Raw genomic sequence first — 23,353 nt, forward strand, 5'->3', positions numbered from 1 at the left:
CTCCTTCAGGCAAAGTTTACTGCTCCCACACTATGCTCTCATAGCATCTTGTACACAGCCTCTCACACCCTTGATTACATGAATCACAATTATTTTTATAGGTCTATCTTCTTGAGACCATGACAACTCTTAAGCAGCCTATCTTTATATCCCTAGTGAAGAGAATGCTGTCTGGTAGGGCACAGGTTTTTAGTAAATGTTTGCCCAATGGAGGAATAAATGAATAAATAGAAATTGTAAGGGAACGCAAATAAAATAAGGGTTTCTAGCAACTGGAGCTCTGGGGTTACAAAAGTAATGAAGGTCTGTCATTGTAGGTATGTGAGCTCAAGCCCAATAATCAGCAATGTTCATTCACACCTATCAAAAATATTCTTGAGGGATTCTTGCATTGGAGGAGAGGCAAAACCAAATAACCTCTTTTTAATGTTGCTATTAACTCTAAGACTAGAAATTCAGGATTCTATCTCAGGACAATGTTTGTTAAGTATGGCTAAAAGAAAGCTCATCTAAGAAACATCAAAAGGGGCAACCTTGTATTTCATTCGTGGGAATGTATGGATTCAAATTCCCTTCCCTCACTTCAGTACAACCTCCTCTTGTGTGACATCTATGTTAACTGCATTGCAATAATTATAATTTCTCTACAATGTGGTGCTTAATGAGGAAGTGAAACTGACAAACGTTCAGACAAGATTTAATCCAATTATCCAACATCTTGATCCAGATTTCAAACTAAAGGAAAAACCAACTGCACAATTGTGAATGAAAATTTATTTGCCATAAAAGATGGGAGTTGTGGGCGGGGGGAGTAGGGAACAGTTGTCCAGAAAATTCTTGCAATTCTTCACATTAATGGACTGAAGCTTCCGACACGTGCAGCAGGGAAAATGAATTAAATCTAAGGCAAGGAAAGTCAACCAAATACTGATTGCTGGGGGACAGGGTGGTTGCAGCATGGGATGCAGGGAGGCAGAATGAGAATCTTTCTAAGCGTCAGAGGTGAGTGGCTTTCATTAGATTTGTTCTCTGGGGTTCCCAAACATCTCTTCAACATCCAGGATGAAGAAAGCAGTGTGCCAGACAGAGGGAGGTTTCAGGGATGACTTAGACATGGGCATGTCCGCTTGGAACTCAGTCTAAAGGAGAGAGATGTGCACAGATAGCTGGGGAGTGCTGGGCCTCATGAGGTGCTCATTATAAAAACTCTAGAAACAGTGAGTAATCACTGTATTGCCCAGGCTGGAGTGCAGTGGCATGATCTCAGCTCACTGAAACCTCCATCTCCTGGGTTCAAGTGATTCTCCTGCCTCAGACTCCCGAGTAGCTGGGACTACAGAAGTGTGCCACCACACCCGGCTAATTTTTGTATTTTTGTAGAGACAGGGTTTCGCCATGTTGGCCAGGTTGGTCTTGAACTCCTGACCTCAGGTGATCCGCCCACCTTGGTCTCCCAAAGTGTTGGGATTATAGGCATGAGCCACCATGCCTGGCCTAAGAAAGTCTTTTGAAGGTCAAAAACATTTCTGCTAGAATTGACTGACTGGTTATTACTGATAATTAGAAAGTCTTTTATGCCTCATACAACTATATAAAAGGCTTTGAAACTGGAAAATTACAAGGTGAAGGATAAAAGATCTTTTTCAGTCATAAGAATATTACATGGGGGAATGAAGAGAGGGGAAAAGAAAAGTGGTATTTCTCACGTGAAAATGACATAAGTTGCACTAAGGTTAAGGTCTGTCATTGAAACAGTTATCTGTGAAGGTCTGTGAAGGTTAAGTTCCACCAAGTTCAGTGTTATAGGGTGTGCTGGAGTCTGAAATAGGCACTTGAGTGGCCCTGGGAATGTAATGCTCTATTCGCAGTCCCACTGTGGGACCTGAATCATGTTCAATGGCTAACAGGGTGCTAAAAGCACTAAATAATGAATGCAGTAATGGGACACTTAGCAGACACCTTCCTCTCCACTCAGGAATGTGATTTGTTTGTTTGGTTTTTTTTTTTTTTTTGAGACAGAGTCTTGCTCTGTCACCTAGGCTGGAGTGCAGTGGCGTGATCTCGGCTTACTGCAAGCTCTGCCTCCTGGGTTCACACCATTCTCCTGCCTCAGCCTCCCAAATAGCTGGGACTACAGGCGCCTGCCACCATGCCCGGCTAATTTTTTGTATTTTTAGTGGAGACGGGGTTTCACCGTGTTAGCCAGGATAGTCTCAATCTCCTGACCTCATGATCCGCCCGCCTCAGCCTCCCAAAGTGCTGGGATTACAGGCATGAGCCACCGTGCCAGCCAGGAATGTGCGTTTTTAACAGTCACAAAAAAGTTGGGATACCTGCCTAAAGAACATGTCCAGCATTATCAGCCCAAAGAAACAAAGACTACGTGTATTTCCCAGCTCCTTGAGATGGAAATTGGTGGTAAATTAATCAGCTCTGAGCACTGCTGAGTGGAGGAAGTATAGACTCAGCAGCCTCAGTGATCACCCAGAAGGTACTTCCATTTCTCCTTTGCTTGTTCAAATCTTGCTCATCCTTCAAGGCTTTGCTCAATTTATTCCCTCCTTTCTAAAATCTCCGTGTCTCTCCAGCCAGATAGTGTTTCCTCTCAGCAAGCATTTATGCTGTTGGATTTCAGACACCCTGACATAAAAATGTACCTATGTGTTTACAGTCACAAGAGAAGTTAGCCCCTGTGCCAAGCTTCCAGCTGCCTTGACCAGAAAAGTAGATGAAATGTATATTTCTAGGAGTGGGTAGGATTAATCCTTATATTGGCTCAGAATTCCTAGGAAAGGGTGCAGGAGAGAAGCATAGCATGACCTTGAGAACAAATCTGCTAGAAAGACAGAGACATCACAGGTCCAAATTAAAATACACAACGAAAAGCATCCAAATCTGTTATTTGAGAAAGAAGTCCAAAAAAGGGATGATAACCACAGCTGAGCATCCTGGATCAACAGGTCAAGAAGGGTTAAAACTAGGGCAAGAATGAGTGAATAAGAAGGAGGAAAGTAAAGAGATGGAACCAGCTTTCCATCTATACGTGGGCCCTAGCTCAACTAAACAAAACTTTGCACTCATCAGTTGATTCACTGAGGTAAAGGAGATCAATAAGAAACAGAAAATTCTAACTTTTGCCCTAAGACTCTACTCTGGAATGCTCTGTAACTTTCAATTTGCCATGTTACTGATTTATCTCTGTTGATGGAAGAGTGATGATGAGCTGCTGACTGAGGTTCTAAGACAGAGGTTGAGGGATCCTGTTGGCTTTAAGTCCTACAAAAATTTATTCAGGCATACATTATTTTTTTTTCTGGGGAGAAGGTCCACCACAAATATCTCAAAGAGATTGGAAATCTCAGGGGTTACCTTAGAGGCAGTCTAGATAGAAGTGAATCCTGTCCTCTAGGATCTTACAGAGAAGTACGGGAAAGAAACTGAATAATAGCCCACAGCGATTGAATTCTCATTGCACTGAGCTCATTCACATACTTTAGCTCATTTAGTCTTTACACATTTAGTCTTTACACAAAAACTCTAAGGTAGGCACTAACATTAATTCCATTTTACAGATGAGGACATAAAGACTTGGAGGGACGAACTTAAGTACTCAAATTCACAAAGCTAGAAAATGGTAAAACTGGGAGTCAAATCCAAGTTGTTCTGATGCCAAAGCCCATATTTTGAACCATTAGAAAATACTGCTTCATGATAACCACAATAAAATGTGGTTAGAAGCCAAGTGGAGTGGCTCATGCCTATAATCCCAGTGCTTTGGGAGACCAAGGTGGGAGGATTGCTTCAGGCCAGGAATTCAAGGCCAGAGTGGGCAACATAGCAAGTCCTCATCTTTAAAAAAAAAAAAAAAAATTGCCGGGCATGGTGGTGCATGCCTGTAGTCCTAGCTACTGGGTAAGCTGAGGCAGGAGGATCACTTGAGCACAGGAGTTCAAGGATACAGTGAGCTATGACTGCAACATTACACGTCAGCCTGGATGACAGAGTAACAGCCTGTCTCAAAAAAAAAAAAAAAAAAAAAAAAAGGGAAAAGAAAAAGATAAAAAGAAAAGAAAACAAATTTCAAATTGGTGGTTAGAAGTTCAGCAGAAGTGGGCTGGGCACGGTGGCTCACACCTGTAATCCCAGCAATTTTGGAGGCTGAGGCAGGTGAATCACCTGAGGTCAGGAGTCCGAGACCAGCCTGGCCAACATGGTGAAACCCCACCTCCACTAAAAATACTAAAATTAGCCAGGCTTAGTGGTGCACACCTGCAATCCCAGTTACTTGGGAAGCTGAGGTGGGAAAATCGCTTGAATCTGGGAAGTGGAGACTGTAGTGAATCAAGATCATGCCACTGCACTCTAGTCTGGGCAACACAGTGAGACTCTGTCTCAAAGGAGAAAAAAAAAAGTTCAGCAGAAATATATTCAAAAAAGCAATTTCCCTTGGGACTCAAGGAAAGCTGAAGACCAAAAATAACATTTTAACTGGATTTTGAATGTTGAACCAAGAAAAAGTTCAGCGAGAGTACTGGAGCGGAAGAAAAGGATGAACAGAGGCTCATGGTGAGAGAAAGGAGGGGCTCCTGAGGGTCTGAGGTCACTAAGGCTGTTCTGAGTGAAAAGATTCAAGGGATGAGGGTCATGAAATTCGGAGGCCAGGTTCCTAAATGGGCTGTCCGCTGGAATGATGCATCTCCCCAGATAACAGCCAAAAGTAGAGAAGGCAACAAAAAACAAAACAATGCGGTCAGAGAAGAAAGTGTATTTTATATTTCAACAGTTGATTATCGTAATTCAGTAGTGATTTCATATACAGACTGTGGATAGTGCATAGGACTCCTCTTTTTGCCTGTCTCTCTTATATATTATATTGTCACATAAAATTTTAATTTTTACAAAGGAAGTCTGTAGCTAAATGTAGTTTGAGAAGTGGACTATGTAACTGCCATCTCTAATTGCATATCATCTAAGACACGGCAAGGGATGTAACTGATATGCTCTTAAAATCCAAAAATTTTCGTGGTTTTTAGACAAGTATCTGGCAGATTCACTGGGCCCAAATCCTTTCTCCAGCCTTCTGTGACATGCAAATAGTTACAGGGATTTTGGAGTAGAAGGACTGTACTGATTCTTTTTTTTTTTTTTTTTTTTTTTTTAAGATGGAATCTTGCTCTGTTGCCCAGGCTGGAGTGCAGTGGGCTATCCAGGCTCACTGCAAGCTCTGTCTCCCGGTTTCACGCCATTCTTCTGCCTCAGCCTCCCGAGTAGCTGGGACTACAGGTGCCTGCCACCACGCCCAGGTAATTTTTTTGTATTTTTTAGTAGAGATGGGATTTCACCATGTTAGCCAGGATGCTCTCGATCTCCTGACCTCGTGATCCACCTGCCTTGGCCTCCCAAAGTGCTGGGATTACAGGTGTGAGCCACCACGCCCGGCCTACTGATTCTTAATTCTATCAGATTGTGTCCCTAATAGTTTATAAGTTACAGGTCCCTCTTCAGAAAACTTAAAGAGTTTTAATGACTTTAAACACTTTCCATAGGGCCCTAGAAGGAAAAAAATCAAACCCTAGGTTGGATGAAAAAACAAAAATCAAAAATAACCCTGCCAAGGAAGCAAGATACTGTGGCTTTGCCTGATGCTGAGTTCCTGATGTAGGAGGGGAGTGAATGCAGGTGCGTGAGTGTGTGGGTTTGTGTTCAGAAGGCCACCTGTCTGCTTGGTGATCCAAGCTATGAAAACAAACAAAAAAAAAACAACGCATATTTATGGAGGCTGCAGGTGGAACAGGGCAAGAATGGTTAAATGCAAAGTGGAAGAAGGGCCGGGCAAGAGGGCTTCTTTGAGAATCAACACTGTCTTAGTTTGACACAGTGTCTTTGGCTCCAGAAGGAAAAAGAATTTAATGGACAATAGATGAGCTTTGAGTCTATAGGCATTCACTTATTCATTCATTCCTTACACAGGGATTCATTTGTTCCTTTATTTTTATTCATTCACTTACCACTTGAGCAGCTGCTCTGTGCTGATGCTCAGTGTAATCAGGACATGAATGATATGATTCCTGTCCTCAATGGACTCGCAATGCAAGGAGGTATGGAGTAAAAGTGACAACTCCTGGTGAGTAGTTCAGTGTAACAAAACATTTAGTAAGTGTCTAGTAATTGCCAATGCACACTGAGTAATCACTGTTATTAATCTAAACTCTCAGAACTCAGTGAATTTGGTTTTCACGTCACCATTATATAGCTGAGAAGGCCAAAGACTGAATAGAGCAAAGGACGCACTCAAGGTCACACAGCCAGTAATGAAGCCAGGATTCAAACCCCGATATCTCTCATAGCTTAGGTTACTACCACAGTCCTCAATGGGAAGTATATTTCAGGCACCATGCTAGGTGCTGAGATTACAAAGCTGCATGAGATGTGATCTCTGCCAAGGTTTTCGAGGAACTCAAAGTCCAATGGTTCACATGAATATGTTAAAAGAAAATGACAATCCATTAGGATCATTGCAAAGAGAAGTATTAGAGGTAGCCCAGAGAGATTGAATACTCTATTTGGGGTAAGGAAGGCTTCCCAGAGAGGGTGTGTAATCCCCTAGAATAGCTGCCAATCCCTGGCTCAGTGAGAAGTGTTTGCTAGAGCACTGCCTGAAATAGCAACATGTGGATATGTTCTCATGCTACGTAATTCACATCTTCTGTTAAGGGTTTTGCATACATGTCTCCTTTAATCCTCCAAACAAAGCAAAGGTAGTATTATTTTCTTTTTGTAGATAATAGCATAGAGGATCAGAGATGCAAAAAGCAGCTCAGGGACTCTCAGGAAGTGGCTGTGGTAAAAACTACACCCAGATCTCACTCTGAAGACCAGGCTCTGCGCAGACCTAAACCTGAGAAAAATGAAACCAGGTGGAACCTAGAAAAAAATGAAACCAGGTGGAACAGGCCACTGGGCAGTTTCTCTTCTTACTGGAAACTTGTGGGAGTCTCATGACTTTCTGGAAGCTGCTTAACATACACTAATTGAGTTATCTCTTGTATTTGTCTTTATGGCTAAGGGAAAGGTAGTGAAGGAGTAAACAGTGAGAGGCAAGGGTTTTCAGAGTACAGAGGTACTGTAGGGAGTGTGTGTTCATCAGAGGGGCAGGTCTACTCTGGGAAGCCTGGAAGGCAGGAAGATCCCAGAGCAGGGAGGGGTGTGTGGTATTTGGTATCACCTCTGGGAGGCTTAGGCAAGTGGGATCAACTTTCCAATACATATACTACTCTGTCCTCTAATTACGTTCAATCGTCTTTTTTGGTAAAAAAGAAAACTGAGTCTCTGAGGCAAGGAAATGTATCAAAAGTCTCACAGGTAGGAAGAGAAGGAGCGCAGATTCCAACTGCAGCCACCTGTCTCTATACAATAACCTGAGGTTTTTACTTCTTACCTCTCTTAGGCTTTCGAAAATGTTGAACATAGCTCATGGAAAAGTCATCATTACCATCAGTTGGTTCTAGTACTCTGAGAGAACGGCGGGTTGGGAGCCACTGCATGCCATTCAGGCAGCCCAGATATTTTGCAAGGAAAATTTCTAGTGCATTTCCTTAATGATTATTTTGGAGTCAGAAATACAGGGTCTTTCTTAATTCTACCAAGGATTTTCATAAATTCCTTCTACAGATAGAGTCATTCATATATTTATTATTTTATTTTATTTGAGACGAAGTTTTACTCTGTCGCCCAGGTGCAGTAGCGTGATCTCGGCTCACTGCAACCTCCGCCTCCTGGGTTCAGGCAATTTTCCTGCCTCAGCCTCCCGAGTAGCTGGGATTACAGGCACACGTCACCATGCCCAGCTAATGTTTTGTATTTTTAGTAGAGACAGGGTTTCACCATGCTGGCCAGGCTGACTTCATGATCTGCCTGCCTCTGCCTCCCAAAGTGCTGGAATTACAGGCCTGAGCCACCAGGCCCAGCCTTCATATATTTATTAAATGTTCCTAAAGCAGCTATGTTGCACCTGGCTTTCATATACCAGGCCATGGGCTTGCATCTGGTAATACAAGGACCCCAGCACATTCAAGGAAGTAACAGGGAAGAAATACTATTGACAGAGGAATGAAGGCACAAAGGTAGGAGTGATCTGCTGCTGTTGTTCAGAGGGAAAGTCCAGAAAGTCCCCCTGAGAACACAAAGTTTGAAGTAAAGTTGGAATGCTGGGGGAAGGCTGCAGAGAGAGTGGGGAGGGGTAAAACAAACAAACACAAAAAGATTTCAGTAGGGCTGGACCAGAAGGAAGTAGACTAGACACATAGGCTGGAGAGGGGACCTGCAGGCAGCCTGCCTGTGTATCTCAGGCAAAGGAGCTTCGATTTTTTTTTTTTTTTTTCTGGAACTATTAAGCATGGAGACAGTGTGGCCATAATCATTAATAAATTCACAAAAACCAAGGCAGCAACTGGAGCATGTTTCCTTACATATCTAAACCTGTTAGGGGCAAGTGTGGCAATTCAGGCACAAATTGAATTGTAGAGAATGGTATCATGGGGAATGGACCAAATTGAAACACGAAGAGCAGGCCAATGTCTCAGTGACAAGGGGGCCTGATGAGGTGCAAAGGCCTTAGGGAGAAAAATTACTTTTTCCCTGAGCAGCACAACACAGAATAGGGTCCCTAGACTTGGGTTTTTGAAAACGGGTCTGCATCTGGATATGCTTTTTCATGAAAACTAACACGTATAGGTTTCAGAAGCCATATTTAGGTTGGGGATGGTGGTTTCAAGATCCTGGAAGAGTGGGTTAGAGAAATGGACATTGATCAGAAATAAGTTTCACTAAAGGAAAAGGGAGAAGGGGGTGGGCAAGGATGAGAATGGACCAGAAAGACTCCCAACTTGGAGAATGCAGAATCTCAGGTTTGGAAGGACCTCCAGAGCTCTCCTATCCATCTCCCTATGCAATGTGTGAATCGCCCTGGTAATCTTTCTGACAAGAGGTCTGCAAGGCTTGCTTGCATAGCTCCAGGAATGGTGAGCTCACTCTCTGAGGTGTCAGCTGGTCTGCACCTGAGCAGCTCTGACTATGGGAGGGTCAGCCTCACTTTGAACTGGAATTGACTTTCTTATAGTGCCACTCACTAGTCTCAGTTCCAGGATTTGGCTGACACAGAACAAGGTAATCCCTTTTCCATACAGTGGCCTTTGGAGTCCCATTTCGTATCTATGGATTCTTTTATCCAGGCCAAACATTTCTGTGTCCTTCAGCTGCTCCTCATAGAATGCAGTTTCACATCCCCTTGTTAATCGTATTGTTAAACATGCAGGTGTGTCTTTATCTGTCTCTTAGTGTGGGGTCCAGAACAGACAACAGTGTTCCAGGTAGAACTATTTTAGCCTCACAACAGTTCTGTCAGGGACAGAACTGACATTGTTGAGGATCTACCTGACTTTAAAGCACCTTCTCTGTCCACTCATTGTTGAGATGAATGAGGTCAACAGTGACTGAACACGCTAGTTCCTTGGCTGTGGCAAAGTCACATGTGCCCCCTCCTCAAGAGCCTTCACTGGCTCCCCAGAGCTGCCTGAATTATGTATAGAAGTTGCCTTCTGCCTGCCAGTTGGAGGTCCTAAATATGAGTTCTGGGCACTTCAGTGGTTTGGAGCAGTACCACAGAGCTGGGAATTTACGGTTCTATCCCAGATTCCCAGGAGTCCCACCAACACATGGGGTCCAGATCCACTGGACCTTGTTGTCCTTAATGTGGTATGCCTCTTGGGTTCTCCACAAGCCCACTGCACATGACCTTTTCCAAAATTTTCGCCTACTGGCTGAACTTTTGTATACCGCAAAGGCCCTGGCCAGCCCTTCTCCTGGCCAGCCCTTCTCCTACTGTCCCTTTGAAACTTCTCAACCACTTTCAAATTAGATGGGCAGCTCTCTTTCAACAACAAAAACACTATCCTCCACTTCAGCAGATCACTGAGCTCCTCTGAGCTTCACTACTATAAACTCTGCCTCTTAGGTTATTCTGAGGATCGAATGAGAAAATGGGTATTAGATACACAACACTATTAGATACCATAATACTGTAATGTGTTAGAAGAATTACTTCTTCTAAACCATGGCTGGAGACTTTTGCCCTAGAATACCTACGACCTTGAGGCCCTTAAACAGAGCAGTTTGCATGATTCAACTCACGCCCACTCGTGGGACCAGACCTTCATTCAGATTGGCACCCTTTCCTCAGCGCTACCATTTCTGCCTCATGTCTCCTTCCTCCGGCCCACTGAAGATTCCCCAGTATGCAGTCCCCAGCACAAACACGTGGGGCCATGACACTCATTCCAAGAGAAGGGTCTCCTTCCACAGGCTGTAGACATAGCCTCAGTGTGAATCCAGATCGCCGAAACCTGGCAGTAGAGAGGAGATGTACTTACACTTACAGGTTGACTTTTTGGCACATCATAAACACCTTCCTTCTTTTGGCTGGTGGGAACCTATGGAAAAATTAAATTCAGCACAGTCAAAACACTCTGGTACTCCAATTTCAAAGAACAAAGCAACCAGACTTCAACTGCAAGCTGGTTAAGGGTATCTGAGAATGGCCCCCAGGACAAGCCCACGGGAACCTGCTCTAACTGTGAAAGTATCAGGCCAGTCTCCCTCCCTTAGGAGCATCAGATGGGGAGAGGGAGTGGGCATCATTTAACAAAGGTTTATAGGTCGTCTCTGCTATCGGGCTCCTCGCAGAATCAAAGACTAGAAACCTGTATAGACTTCAGAAGTCACGTGACTTCTGAAAAAAAATCCTCATTTCCTTAGACAAAAATGAGGCCCAGGGAGGTGCTATACTGCTCCCGAAGTGATTAGAAACAGTTTGTAGCTGAGCTTAAACTGCTCAATGCTGAGTCTGAGATCCAGGCTATTTAAAATATAGCAAATATCAAGATCCTAGCACAAAGCACATCTTCTATTGGTATCATACACAAGCCATCTGATAATTATGGAAGGTTTTCATGGAAGAAAAAGGCCCACAAGTGGTATGGAAAGTGTGGGCCTAGTATGCAGAAGATCTTGAGGGCTTTTAACATTAATCTGCATCTTCCTCCCTTCCCTTCCTCATCCATCTGGTCTCACTGTGTTATGAGCTAACTGTGACAGCCTGAGCAGGTCACTGAGCTCCTCCGAGCTTCACTACTATCAGCTCTGCCTCTTACTCAGGTTATTCTGAGGACCGAGTGAGAAAACGGATATTAGATACACAACACTATTACATACCATAATATTGTAAATGTGTTAGAAGAATTACTTTAGTTACTGACACATCATAAAAATATATATGAACACATCTTATGATCCTAACAATAGTGGATATGTTGACTACTTTTCAAATGAGTCAACCAAGGGTTTTTCACTGAAAGATTCCAGATTGGAAGCACTCATTAGTTGTTCCTTTCCCAGCAACTGTCACAGCTTAGCTCACACTCCCATTGCAGGACCCGGCCAGCAGTGGTTTTATAATGGTCTGACAACATGCCTTTCTTTCCATCATATTGGGAGCTCCTTAAGAGCAGGCATAGTGCCTAACACCCAGTAGCCTCTCAGTAAATGTCTGCTGAGACATATGGTAAACGTATGATAGAGGAATGTGGGGAATAGTGAAGGAAAAGTATCTTTTAGGCTTGAGCTAGCTACCTACACCATTGTTCTATAAGAAGTAAGAATTTGAGTTTATTCCATAGGTCCCTTTGACACTTCTCATCTCATTTAACTTAAAATCTTTGCAACAACTCTAAGAAATTGGTATTACCATCTCTACTTTAAATAGGAGAAAGTGAGGCTCAGAGATGTTAGGGACTTTGCCCAAATCTTCAAAGTTGGTAAGTGGCCAGGTTCAAACCCAGCTCTTTCTGGCAGCCAAACAAGACATCTATTATTAATAATGTGAGCTAACATGGACTGGGTGCTTCCTATGTGCCAGGCGCTATTCTAAACATTTGTGTCTTATACACATTCTCATGCAATCCTCAAGACAGGTCCGTCAGGTAAGAACTCAGTGGGTCCCATGTTGCAGAGGAGAAAAATATCTCTGGCAGTAGAGATATTTGCCCTAGAACACCTGTGACCCTGAGGCCCTTGGACAGAGTAGTTTGTGTGATTCAACTCACTCTGTGAGTGCAATCCGTGAATGGGGAAGCCAAAAGCTTGAGCCCAGGGAGTTTGCCATTTGACTGCTACATTATTCAGACAGCTGTTTCAAGTGGGCCTTTTCTTTGACATCACATCCTATGTTCCCAGAAGCTCATGTACACTCTTGCAGAAAACAGAACTGAGTGAGCATGGCTGTGTCGGTGGTACACTTCCAGAGCTGCTCTTGCAAGCTTCACTGTGCAAGTAGCCAGAGAAGAATGTCATTTCTTTGCTCCTGATAACTGAGCTCCATCTAAAAGAAATCCACTAAGAATGCCTACAGAGTCCTTGTTAATGAGGGCCAATAAATTACCAGCCCTCACTTTTGTTTTTACTAGCTCACCCTTTACTGAGCAAAATGAAGAACATTCTGTTGCCCGTAATTCACTGCTCACTACGGGCACTTAGCACAGTTGAACCGCAGCTGCCTCTCAATTATCCCTGCAAACGGAGAAGAAGCGGTGGAATGGATAAACCCAAACTGTGCATAATTGAAAACGTTTTTCTACTTGGCTCTCCCATGGGTGAGATATCAATCTGCCTGTTTGTCCTTTAAGATTTATCTCAGCTGGGATATCTTCTTGGCAGCCTTGCCTGATTCTCTAGGCCTTGTTTGGAGCCTTCCCCTGTACTCTTGTAACCTCTGATGCATTCTTTCATTAAAAAATAAAAGTTGCTAAGTATGTATTACGTGTCATGCATCATGCATTCCCTGGGACAATGATGGTGAACATGATGGATACGGCCCCTGATTTAACAAAGCTCCTTGTTTTATTGCGGGAGATGGAAAAGTAATCAGACTACTGAAATAGTGTAAAGTGTGCTTTATCTCATCATGAGGGTTATTGCACCACATTGTAACTGTTCCAGGGTCTATAAGCTTGCTGAGGGCAGGTTGGGATATTTTATTATCCTTGTAACCACAGCTGTAAATATTGGTGAACAAAGAAATGCCTAATCGCCAAGGATTCAGTCCATGAGGGCTAAGATGCATGGTCCTCGCTGTCATCTGTGCTTAGTTGTTCCATTCTGTTTACACAAAAGGCTTCAGTAACACAATATTTTAGAGAAATAAAAGTTTCAGACCAAAAGGAACCAGAAGACTGGTGGTTCCAAATCTTGGGTCTGCCACAGGCTGCGACTCAGAGAGTCCCTTTGCTCTCTGAACTTCAGTTGCCCCATCTGCCCAATGTGAGCATCTAAGGGGGCTGTCTATAAACTTCTGAGGGTGGGGGCCATGCCATGGTCACCATCCCATCCCCGTGCCGGATGCATGTGATTTTCCATGTGTCCAGTCATTTATTTGTTCTATAAATAATCGTTTTTTTTTTTTTTTGGTATGAACAAGCGAATAGATGTTAAATTACTCTAAAAACAGCACATTACATACTATACATACAGAAGACACTTTTACTTTTATTTTGGCAGCATGTTAATTAATAGTATGGAGAGGCAGTTTCAGGCTTTGTTGGGTAACATTTCCTGATGACTCATCATCATTTAAAAATAATGATACTTGACATGGATTGGATGGTTAACAGCGGTTTTTGAATGAATGAACTTGGAAAATGGCCATGTGGAAGGCTGATATCTTGCTTATATAGGAAGCCTGTTCAGGTATTGAAGAACACTAGATTTAGAATCGGAGGTTCTGACTTTGTATTCAGCACCTAAATTGAGGGAACTTGATTTTCTTATGTTCAAAATGATAGTCATTGTAGCTGTTTTTCCTATGTCACCATTATTGGAAGGATCAAAATTAAGTGACGTGTAAAAATGTTTTGTATTGGGAGGCTGATAATTTTAATACAGCCGATAACTTTTTCTGAGGCATGCAAAGCAAAAGGCAGTTATTATTACTAATATAATTGGGAAAACAAGACTACTCAAAATCAAAAAATCTCCAAAAAAGAGGTTACATTTACTCAAAAGCCTCTGTGTCGCTTTTGTTGGAGTTACAAATAGGAAAGTGAAGCAAGCTTGAGGATTTCTGCTAGGCCCTCCGACACCATGTGGTGAGCAAGTTATATTCTGTTTCACTTAAAACATGATCATAAGACATCTTCAACAGCATCTGAAACTGAAAACACGCAAAGAAGGAGGAGAAACTCACGTTTACACAGAACCTACTATGAACCAACTGCTCTCCTCCTCGTTTTATGTTTTCACATCACTGCTAGGAGCAGAGACTATATTATCCCCATTTCATAGCCCAGAAAATTGAGATACAAAAATTATGTTCTCCACTCAAGTTCACAAAAGAGTTAAAGGTCTCCAGGACTGTCTGCCTCACTCCAGAAAACAAGGAGGTGAATAAAAGCTGAGACCACTGGCTGGGCCAAGCTGAAGTATTAACAAACACTGCAATTCAGGAGAAATAGCTATGGAACACTCACAAGCCCTTGGAAAAAAAAAAAAAAAAGAATGAGGCTCCTAATAGCAGCCCCTTAAAAGCCCAGCCTTATCTTCAGGCCCAAGAGTTTATCTCTTATTAAGTAAATTGAGCCCCAGCAGACTGGCAAAGGAGGAGAAGAGAATGACCAGAGGTTTTTCCAATAGAAGGAGATAAAATATTCATTCCTTTAAATGGTAGCTTCCTGTTAATGATGGACAGATAGGAAGATCTGGAGGTCAGAGCTGTTAAAACAAGGGTGATTTTTAGATAGTGACTTGAAAGGGATTTAGAATCTAATTGTGAAACTCAGAATCAGGGGATTCTGAGCTGAGAGCAGCCTCAGGATTTCTTTCTTTATTTACAGAGGTCAGAGGGACCTGCAATGGGGGCTCTACCTCTTGCTAGCTCTGGGACCCTGGGCAAGATACCTTATCTCTGTGAGCCTCACTTTCCTTATCTGTAAGGTGGGAATAATGATTCAAGCCACATGGGGTTGTTGTGAGAAATAAGATATTGCACTTAAACCCCATTCACAGAGTTGGCCCACCATCAGCGCATGCGCACATGCAAATTTTCCCATCTCCACCATTTCTGAGTCTTATTATCCTGTAAAACAAGCCAACATGCTTCTCTTAAAAAAAAAAAATCAAAGTCCTATGGTAAAGCAGTAATCACAAAAAACAGAAAACGGTCTTGCCTGAGACAGCCCTGTATTTTACTTGCTCATTTTACAGATGAGTAAACTGAAGCCCAGAGAAAAAAAAAATACTTGACAATTAAATTAATCGCTGAGTTGGTACTTGTACTAAAATACTGAATCCACACAGCCAGACTCCACTTTCTGTGACCCATGATGACACCTCTTCTTTCCATTCTACACATGAGCTTGTGAGTTAGGGAAAAACTGTTCGTCTGTTTTATAAAGGGAGAAACTAAGTGCCTTGCCCACTACCACTCAGCCAAAGGTAGTTGGCAAGAGAGCCTGGACTACAACCCAGCTCTCCACCAGCTAAAGCAGGTCTTTCCAATACACTAGGATGTCTCCCTCCCCACTGGGCCCTGACTACAGTCCCACAGGGCTCAACGGGAGCCCTGCCAAGTATAGTTAAGTCTGGATTCAGAAACCTCTAATACTGCAAAGCTTCCTTTTATTCAAAAGGGGCCTTCTCTTCCCAGGATGATTGGTTAATGGATTTTTCCTCCTCATATTCAGATACTGTAAGGTTGTATATACTTTAAAATCTGACACTCAGGACAAATGTAACTTTTCTTATTAAAGATACTTGGTAAGCCACGACTTTCAACAAAACCTCAAAGCACAACCTCACATTTGAATGGAATCCAGATAGATCCAGTGGAGAGAAATACTCAGATTATTACTCAACAAGGCTGACAACTTTAAACCAAGTTTTTGGTAGAACTAACATTATATTTTAGTCATTTAGAATTCTATGCATTTGATAGAAATTGAAAATGTTTTACTTTTATTATATAAGTAATAAAAACCCAAGGCAGAATAGAGCACACAACTAACAAAATCAAAATCACTTATTAAATACATTAAAATGTTTTCTTCTCCTATAATGTTTCCATTTCAAATTGGGACTACAATACTAATGAGTGAAAAGTTGCAGGTCATCATATCTATTTGATGTGCTGCTATGCTGCAATTACACAGACACTTTGGTGGAAGACCATGGCAGAAGGAGCCAGAGCTTCGCCTTCACACCCATGCCTGGGTTTGAATCTTGGCTCTAAATAGTTGTACAACCCCGAGAAAGCTACTCGGCTTCTCTGAGTCTCACCCTATAAAAACAGAACTAAAATATCTAGTTTATAATATCTTCGTGAGAACTAAATGAGTTTAAAAAGTTTCGTTTTCTTTGCACAATTAAAAACAAGGGTAAAGCCTTTAGCTGTACTTTCATTCAGTTAATATTCTCAATGTTGTTTTCACATAGCATTTGAAATTAAATTTGTGCTTTATTTTCAGCAGTGGAGTTGGCTTCTTAAGAAATTTGTTGAGCAAAATTTTTTGAGAAATAAGGGATCCTAATTGTACAACAGACACCAGCTCTCCAATGTATTACCTTGGTAAAATGGAACATTTTATTTTTGCTTCTACTTAAAATAGTTAAGATCCACTCAAAAGTGAAACACTGTACCTAACTGGCTATTAAACATCAACAACAAGGCATGAAAACTACTGGGAAATTCCTGGGGAACTAGAAGCCAATTCTCTCAAAGATACTTAACAAGCCTGGAATGACCAACAGAACCCTTGGTTATTTAGACTATCAGTGTATTTACGCATTTACTAGTAGTGGTGCAATGGTAAGAGAGGCAAGCAATTTTATACCTGATAAATGTTTTCTTCCGTTTCGGGATCACGGATTGGCTCGTGTCCAGCCTCAAACACAATGTACTATTACAGGAGCAGCCAGAAAGGAAAGGTCAGAGGTGAAAAAGAAGAAAGGAAAAACAAGCATTTGGAAATTAAGATACAAATCACAGTGAGCATTTAAGAAGCAGGCACAAGAGAAAACACCTTAAAGACACAACTGAATTATTGAAACAAAATGTACCTTGTACATTCCTGCCTTTCCTAAGGAAAACTGCACAGGTCTGCTGGTCAGTATTTCAGCAGTGATTGCATTGAGCCTCTGCAGATCTTTCTGGAGATATAACCTCTTCGTTCAATGGCAATTTGTCTCAGTAATATCTGAATACGTTGGTAGTGATGAGTATGAATGCTATCTCATTGGAATGCCTGGGATCCCACACTTTGTAAAGTATGGGTTACAGTTGAGGGGCATCCCTTTTCCCCTAAGGCTCAAAATCCTAAACAAACTCTGAAGAGCTCGGAAGCCCCAAACTCCTTTATCCCATAAATATCACCTTATTTTACATTCTCACTTTAAAATACGTTAAATCAATGTTTCCACATGCATGTTTTAGACTCTACAGGACTGAGACATTTCAAAAAGGCTATTATTCTTCATTCTGTGCAAGCCAGTGAGCCAGAGGGTGAAGTTCATATTATATACAAATCCTTGGCCCTCAGTATTCTCAAGCAAGAGTGTGTCATTACGTGCATCTTTGGCTTTTGTTTGCCATGTACACTAGATACTTTTTCCACTTCAAGTTATCTATATTATGTTACTTTCATTGTAGCAGTACCAGCTTTTTGTGTGAAAATATGCATTTATATAAAATATGTATGTGACACACACACACACAAAGAACACCTATGCATCCCAGTTAGAACTGTAAGTTCAAGATTTTCGTTTGTGTTCAAAAAGTCATTTTTTTGGGCTTCTCTTTCTCCTTGAGAATAAGCACAGGGGAGGGAGAGGCTGTCTTTTCCCTTTTTTCTGCATCTCTGTTTGAACAAACCACATACTTGACCCCAAGAGAGATCATTTCTCCACCCACCACTGAGCTGCAGATCTTGAAGAGAGTCCAGAGAAAGCTACGGGCAGAAGTGTCTTTAAGGTCACTCTTTCCTTCCTCCCAACAGTTCCTATGGCATGAGCCAGGTAATCGGAGGGTCAGCTTGCCCCATCGGGGGTCAGAGAGCCCTCCTCATAGCCTTTCTAAAGCTTAGAAACCATCCTTTGGGTCTGTGCTGAAATGTTACCAAAACGTCAGCCCCTACCTCTGGTTCTTAACTCAGAGAAGCCACCTCATTATTCATATTCTCTCTAATGAACTCAGAATATTCAAGAGACTCTTGAAAACATTCAGCTTTGGGATCAAACTTCTACAGACTGTGAAGGGGGCCGAGGCAGAGGCAAGAAGGGAGAAGCGGATCTCCAAATCCCAAGATACCAATGCCGGCCAAACTTCTGTTAGTTTTTATGGAAATTTGCTCCTGGAGGGGCTGGCAGCCCTCGCCCTCAGAAATAATCTTGGTCTCTCTCCAGGTTTTGCAGTCAGTGGATTCTTCAGGTTTCTGACAAAATGGCTCTGGCACAGGTCTAGTCACTCTTGAATCTAAAACCCCAACTAGTTTCAGAAATTACCTGGTACACAGGATCTTCAACATCCTCTTCCAATATTGTCTATTGCAGAATAAGGAGAGGGAGGGTGAAAAGCAGAGGACATAAAGAAAGAGATGTGAGACTGCATTCAGAAATTATAGGAGAGTAAAGAAACCAGCTCTGGGCAGAAGAGGCTGGTGGGTCATCAAGGCAGAAAAAACACAGAAAAGTCAAAACCCTTAGAGCCACCCCCACCTCCACCCCACTGTTAACGATAGCAAAAGCAATTGTGTTTCTTGGGTCCTCCACCCCTGAAATCTTTCTCTGGATTCGAGATTTCACTTCATCCAACATGTCTAGAGTTTAAGAGAATAAGGGATAATTTCTAATGGCTTGCTTTGGGTACTGTAATTTACACAGGAATCTTTCATCTTCGTTTATTTCTACTTGGCAGCAGGAAGAGAAGGCCCGACTGTCAGTTTTTACATGTGTTTATTTGAAGCCCGATCTGCAGCGCAAGGATAAATTCACAGGTATACCTGGTACACAGCTTGTTCACACTGCTTATCCTTTTGTGCCTTTTTTTCTAATTCTTCTCTTTGCTTCAATTCATAAATGAGTTGAAAGAGATCTCTCAAGTCCAGAATAACAGGTTCAGCCTGGAGTGAAAGGTGGTAAGGCACATCATAAGGGAATGGTACTGAGATGCAGCAACCAATTTTTGTTTTTGTGGCGACAACCCACAGCCCTTCCTTTTTCTATTAATCTGAAAGCATTCCATTCTTAATTAATTCTACCTTGTTTATACTGGTTTAGCAAATTGCATCTAGGCTAAAGTTCATTTCTTCAACTAATTATATTTGCAAATTCATAATAATCATAAGCATAAAAGGCATTGCTTTTATTTATTAGTGATTTAGAATACAATAAAATTAGAGTAGGCCTTATGCAAAACAGCTATTTGTTTTCTCTTATTTTCTTTTTAAATGAGGCTATGAACACAAGGCAACTTATTTGTACACGGTGCCTCCATCCAGTTTAATCAGAAAGGAAAATAATTAGTCATTAGGAAATACCCATTAGTAAAAAAAAAAAAAAAAAAGAAAAAGAATAAACTGGATGGGTATGAGCATGTTTCCTTGCTTCAAGGCTGTTTATCTTTTCTAGATGGGAATGTGAGCATCAACTTCAGTGGAAATGCATTGCTTGGTCATATCTCAGAGTGCGCCCTCAAAGACCAACGGAGTCACAGGACTGTCCTCCCAGAGTTCCAAGGAAAGGCTCCCTTCTTGGATAGGGATACTCACCGCCTGGGCTGTTTTTATGGCCACAAATCTGTGATTCCCTTCCTTCCCACAAACATATCCAAAGGCCCGGTGATCTGTAATGTCCTTTGCAATGTAGGATATTTCATGAACAGCATGATGATGCTGAAGGGCCTATCAGAGAAAAAAATGAAGAACATATTTCAGGGGACTTTCCCTTCGAGCTGTTGATCAATAAGAAATGTGTTTCAGCTATGTGTGAACAGGCCCGAAGGGCTTTGGAAAAGCTGTTTAGTCCAGATGGAAAGAAAAAGAGCTACGCCTGCCCTTGAGAAATGGAGGCTTCTCTCTACGGTCTTAATCCTGTGACCAGAGAGAAACACAGGATTGTTCATATGCTGAATAAGCATCTGCAATGGTGGCTTTATTCAGCTTGCTAGAGCCAGCATTTAGTTCAATGGGTAGGCTTCTATTTGATCTTGTTTTCATGACATATCCCAGTCCAACTTTTGGATTGATATTTAATTTACTTAAATTCTCAGGGACTCTGTGTGCTGTGGTGGAGGATGTACACTGTGCAACTCCAGGGAGTATTGTTAACACTCATAGAACTATAGATGTGCACTTTTCCAGCAGATGGTGATAGAGTGTGTTGAGGAATAAATGCCTTTCTCTGTTTTGTCCAAAGTCACCACTGGGGGTAGAGGTGGGGCTATGCATATCTCTCAGGCTTTTCATTGCTAGGTCTCTCTGTCTGCAACATCAACTCTTTTTATTCACTTGTCCACATCCTATTTCTCTTTCAATGGCCATATGAAATAGTACCACCTGTGTGAAACTTCCTCTGAACAAGGCTTGCCTTCTCTCTCCCTGGGGAAATAATTCCACCCTCATTTGTGTTTCTGTAGAACTTTACTTTCTAATGACACTGAACTGATGAATTCCTTCAATGTTGGTCCCTGGACTTCCTTACTCTCACAGGTCTTCCTTCTCTGATATACTTGCATGATTCCTTGTCTGTCTTTCCCACCTGGTTCTGTCTTCCTTATCCCTGTCATCCTAGCACCTTGCATTATGGCTGGATTATAGTTGTTGAACTAAAGTAAACTGAGATTGATAATTAGTCATTTGAAAATCTTTTATAGTTGACCTTTGTGCCTTCATTATCTGAGCTTCAACAGCTAATGTTCACCATCCTATAGGGTAATGGTGATCTTTATGGTTATTTTCCTATACTAAACCTACTTAAAACAATCCTCATTCAACAGTACTCTGTAAAGGCTTGTATATTCATCTGGGTGCTCATGGTATGTTTAAAGTCCTTATAAAGAGCCTTTTCATTATACTGGGTATTAGGAGGCTTGAATTCTAGCTACTGTGTAAACACAAGGTACCCAGTGTATCCCTGTGTACCTCAAGTTTAACCCTCTAGTAAATGGGAGGTATGTACCAGATCAATGGCTCATAACCCAAAGCCCTAGATCCTTAGGGATCATTCAGTGTAATAAAAAGAGGCCCCATGCAATTTTCAAAATCTCAAAAGCTAAACAGAAATCTATAATTACTCCTAATAAGTCTATACTTTTCTATGTGCATGCAAATGAAAATGCCAAGTTTATTTGGAATTTCTTTCTTTTGAGACAGGGTCTCACTCTGTCACCCAACCTGGAGTGCAATGGTGCAATCTTGGCTCATTGCAACCTTCACCTCCCGAGTTCAAGTGATCCTCTCGCCTCAGTCTCCTGGGTAGCTGGGACTACAGGTATATGCCACCACAGTCAGCTCATTTTTTTGTAGAGATGGGGTTTCGCCATGTTGCCCAGGCTGGTCTCAGACTCCTGGGCTCAAGTGATCCACCTGTCTTGGCCTCCCAAAGTGCTAAAATTACAGGTGCAAGCCACTGCACCTGGCCATTTATTTGGAATTATATCAGCTAAGTGTTGCTAATATTCCTTAACTCATATTTGAGTATATTCTCTTACTGGCAATTAGTTATGGTTTAAATAGTCCAAATAGGAAAATGGATGATTACAAATGCAGTTTTTTTGGTAGACAGAATCTTCCCCATTACTGAGTCCATGGAGGGAGAGAGAAATGTTAACACAGGAGAAGTTAGTTACAAAAACATTGGGAACCACTGGAGTAGATACTCTCTAAGCTCTTATTCTATCTTCCCAAATCCTTTTAAGCCATTAGGACCCCCCACTACAAAATCAGCCTCCTGGTACAGTGGGCCTCTGGCTTTCACGATGGTCATCGCCTAGATGACCACTGATCTAAAATGTCCACCTCTTGGCCGGTTGCAATCTTTCCAGGCATTTGACCTCATAAATCATTTTTTGCAGTAGAATTTTCTGCCTTACCTTAAATTTCCAGGGTCTGACTATTCACTAACCTTTCTGACTACTCTTAGAACTCTCTCTTTGGCTTCATGCTTGCCCACCCTGCCCACTGCCCACTGGACATCATGCTTTAATGGTGGCATGACTGCCCAGTTACCCTAGTCTCTCCAGTGGCAATAAAACGAATGTGTGAGTCTAATGGTTTTTGACACAAATAAGTTGGCGGAGAAGGACATATTTGCTAGCAAAATAATTAGGATCCATTAATTTTTGTTTTATTAAGAGGACATATTTAGCTAGCAGAGGAAAATTGCTCAAAGAGTGGTAGCTTTTTCATGGTGTTAATGATGTAAAATTGATGAGATTTACATTCGCGCAACATGGGGGCATTGATTTACAGGCTTTTGTGCGCTAGAATGGTAGCCAGCAGGGAAAAGTGGGAGACAAAGACGTTCTTCTCTTCCTTTCCTGAAAGTATCTCTCTCTCTGCACAATGTGGAGAATGTTATCCACGTTTCCTATTAAATCAAAGTTTGACGACAGTGCCTTATTGATTGCCAAGTAGAATATTGCTCTAAAATTAAACTGCGATTAGAAGTCTTCCTGGTGGAATTAGATTTGGAGATGACTGTGCAATGGTAAAATATCACCTACCAGGCAAGACAGCAGATGGAGATGTTTTAATTTATCTGGGAATCCTCATTAAGTGTTTTAAAATCAAAACATTTTTAATGCCTGATGATACCTAATACTGCCTTGCAAAGTGTAGCTGTGTGTGCGAGCGTGCAGTGCTTAAAGATATTTGTAACGTTATTCTCTCTCATAGTTAATTTTATGACATGTTAAAAAGGATTGCTCTGAACGTGTCTCGTTCATTCAGAAATGAGTCAGTGAGGGGATATGTCTTCCTTCTCTCCAACCTTAACCATGCAGACGTAACATAGATACTTAGAAACACAAATACGTTAGAATTCTGCTAATCCCACAATTGCATTATCACATTCGCTTTAGAAACTTAAGAGTGTATCATGAAAATTCTTGTTCACTGAGCCTCAAAATTGCCCCACGTCTTCAAGTAGACTTTATCAGCACAATCAAAGACAGTTGGAACCTTAAACATCAATCCTGAGTTTATTCATGAAGGGACTGAAGGTCAGAGATTGAAATGCCAGGAGCAATACTAAACCC

At 41.8% G+C, this 23,353-nt stretch overlaps 1 protein-coding gene across 4 annotated transcripts in view; it reads right to left on the reverse strand.

Annotated features, from left to right (window-relative positions):
- DAB1 (DAB1, reelin adaptor protein) overlaps positions 1-23,353 on the reverse strand; it is a 427,600-nt gene that overhangs the window by 55,008 nt on the left and 349,239 nt on the right. For 2 of the 4 annotated variants that reach the window (XM_025390498.1, XM_025390513.1), the window contains exons 5-7: positions 19,866-19,997; positions 19,098-19,217; positions 10,428-10,487 (exon numbers count right to left, since the gene is read on the reverse strand). In XM_025390498.1, the coding sequence (XP_025246283.1) occupies positions 10,428-10,487; positions 19,098-19,217; positions 19,866-19,997 (312 nt within the window). Of the gene's footprint in view, positions 1-10,427; positions 10,488-16,934; positions 17,001-18,600; positions 18,640-19,097; positions 19,218-19,865; positions 19,998-23,353 lie in introns of all 4 variants that reach the window. The other 2 variants (XM_025390490.1, XM_025390506.1) reach the window with 2 other exon arrangements.

This window comes from Theropithecus gelada, chromosome 1, assembly GCF_003255815.1.
Source record: "Theropithecus gelada isolate Dixy chromosome 1, Tgel_1.0, whole genome shotgun sequence".
NCBI lineage: Eukaryota > Metazoa > Chordata > Mammalia > Primates > Cercopithecidae > Theropithecus > Theropithecus gelada.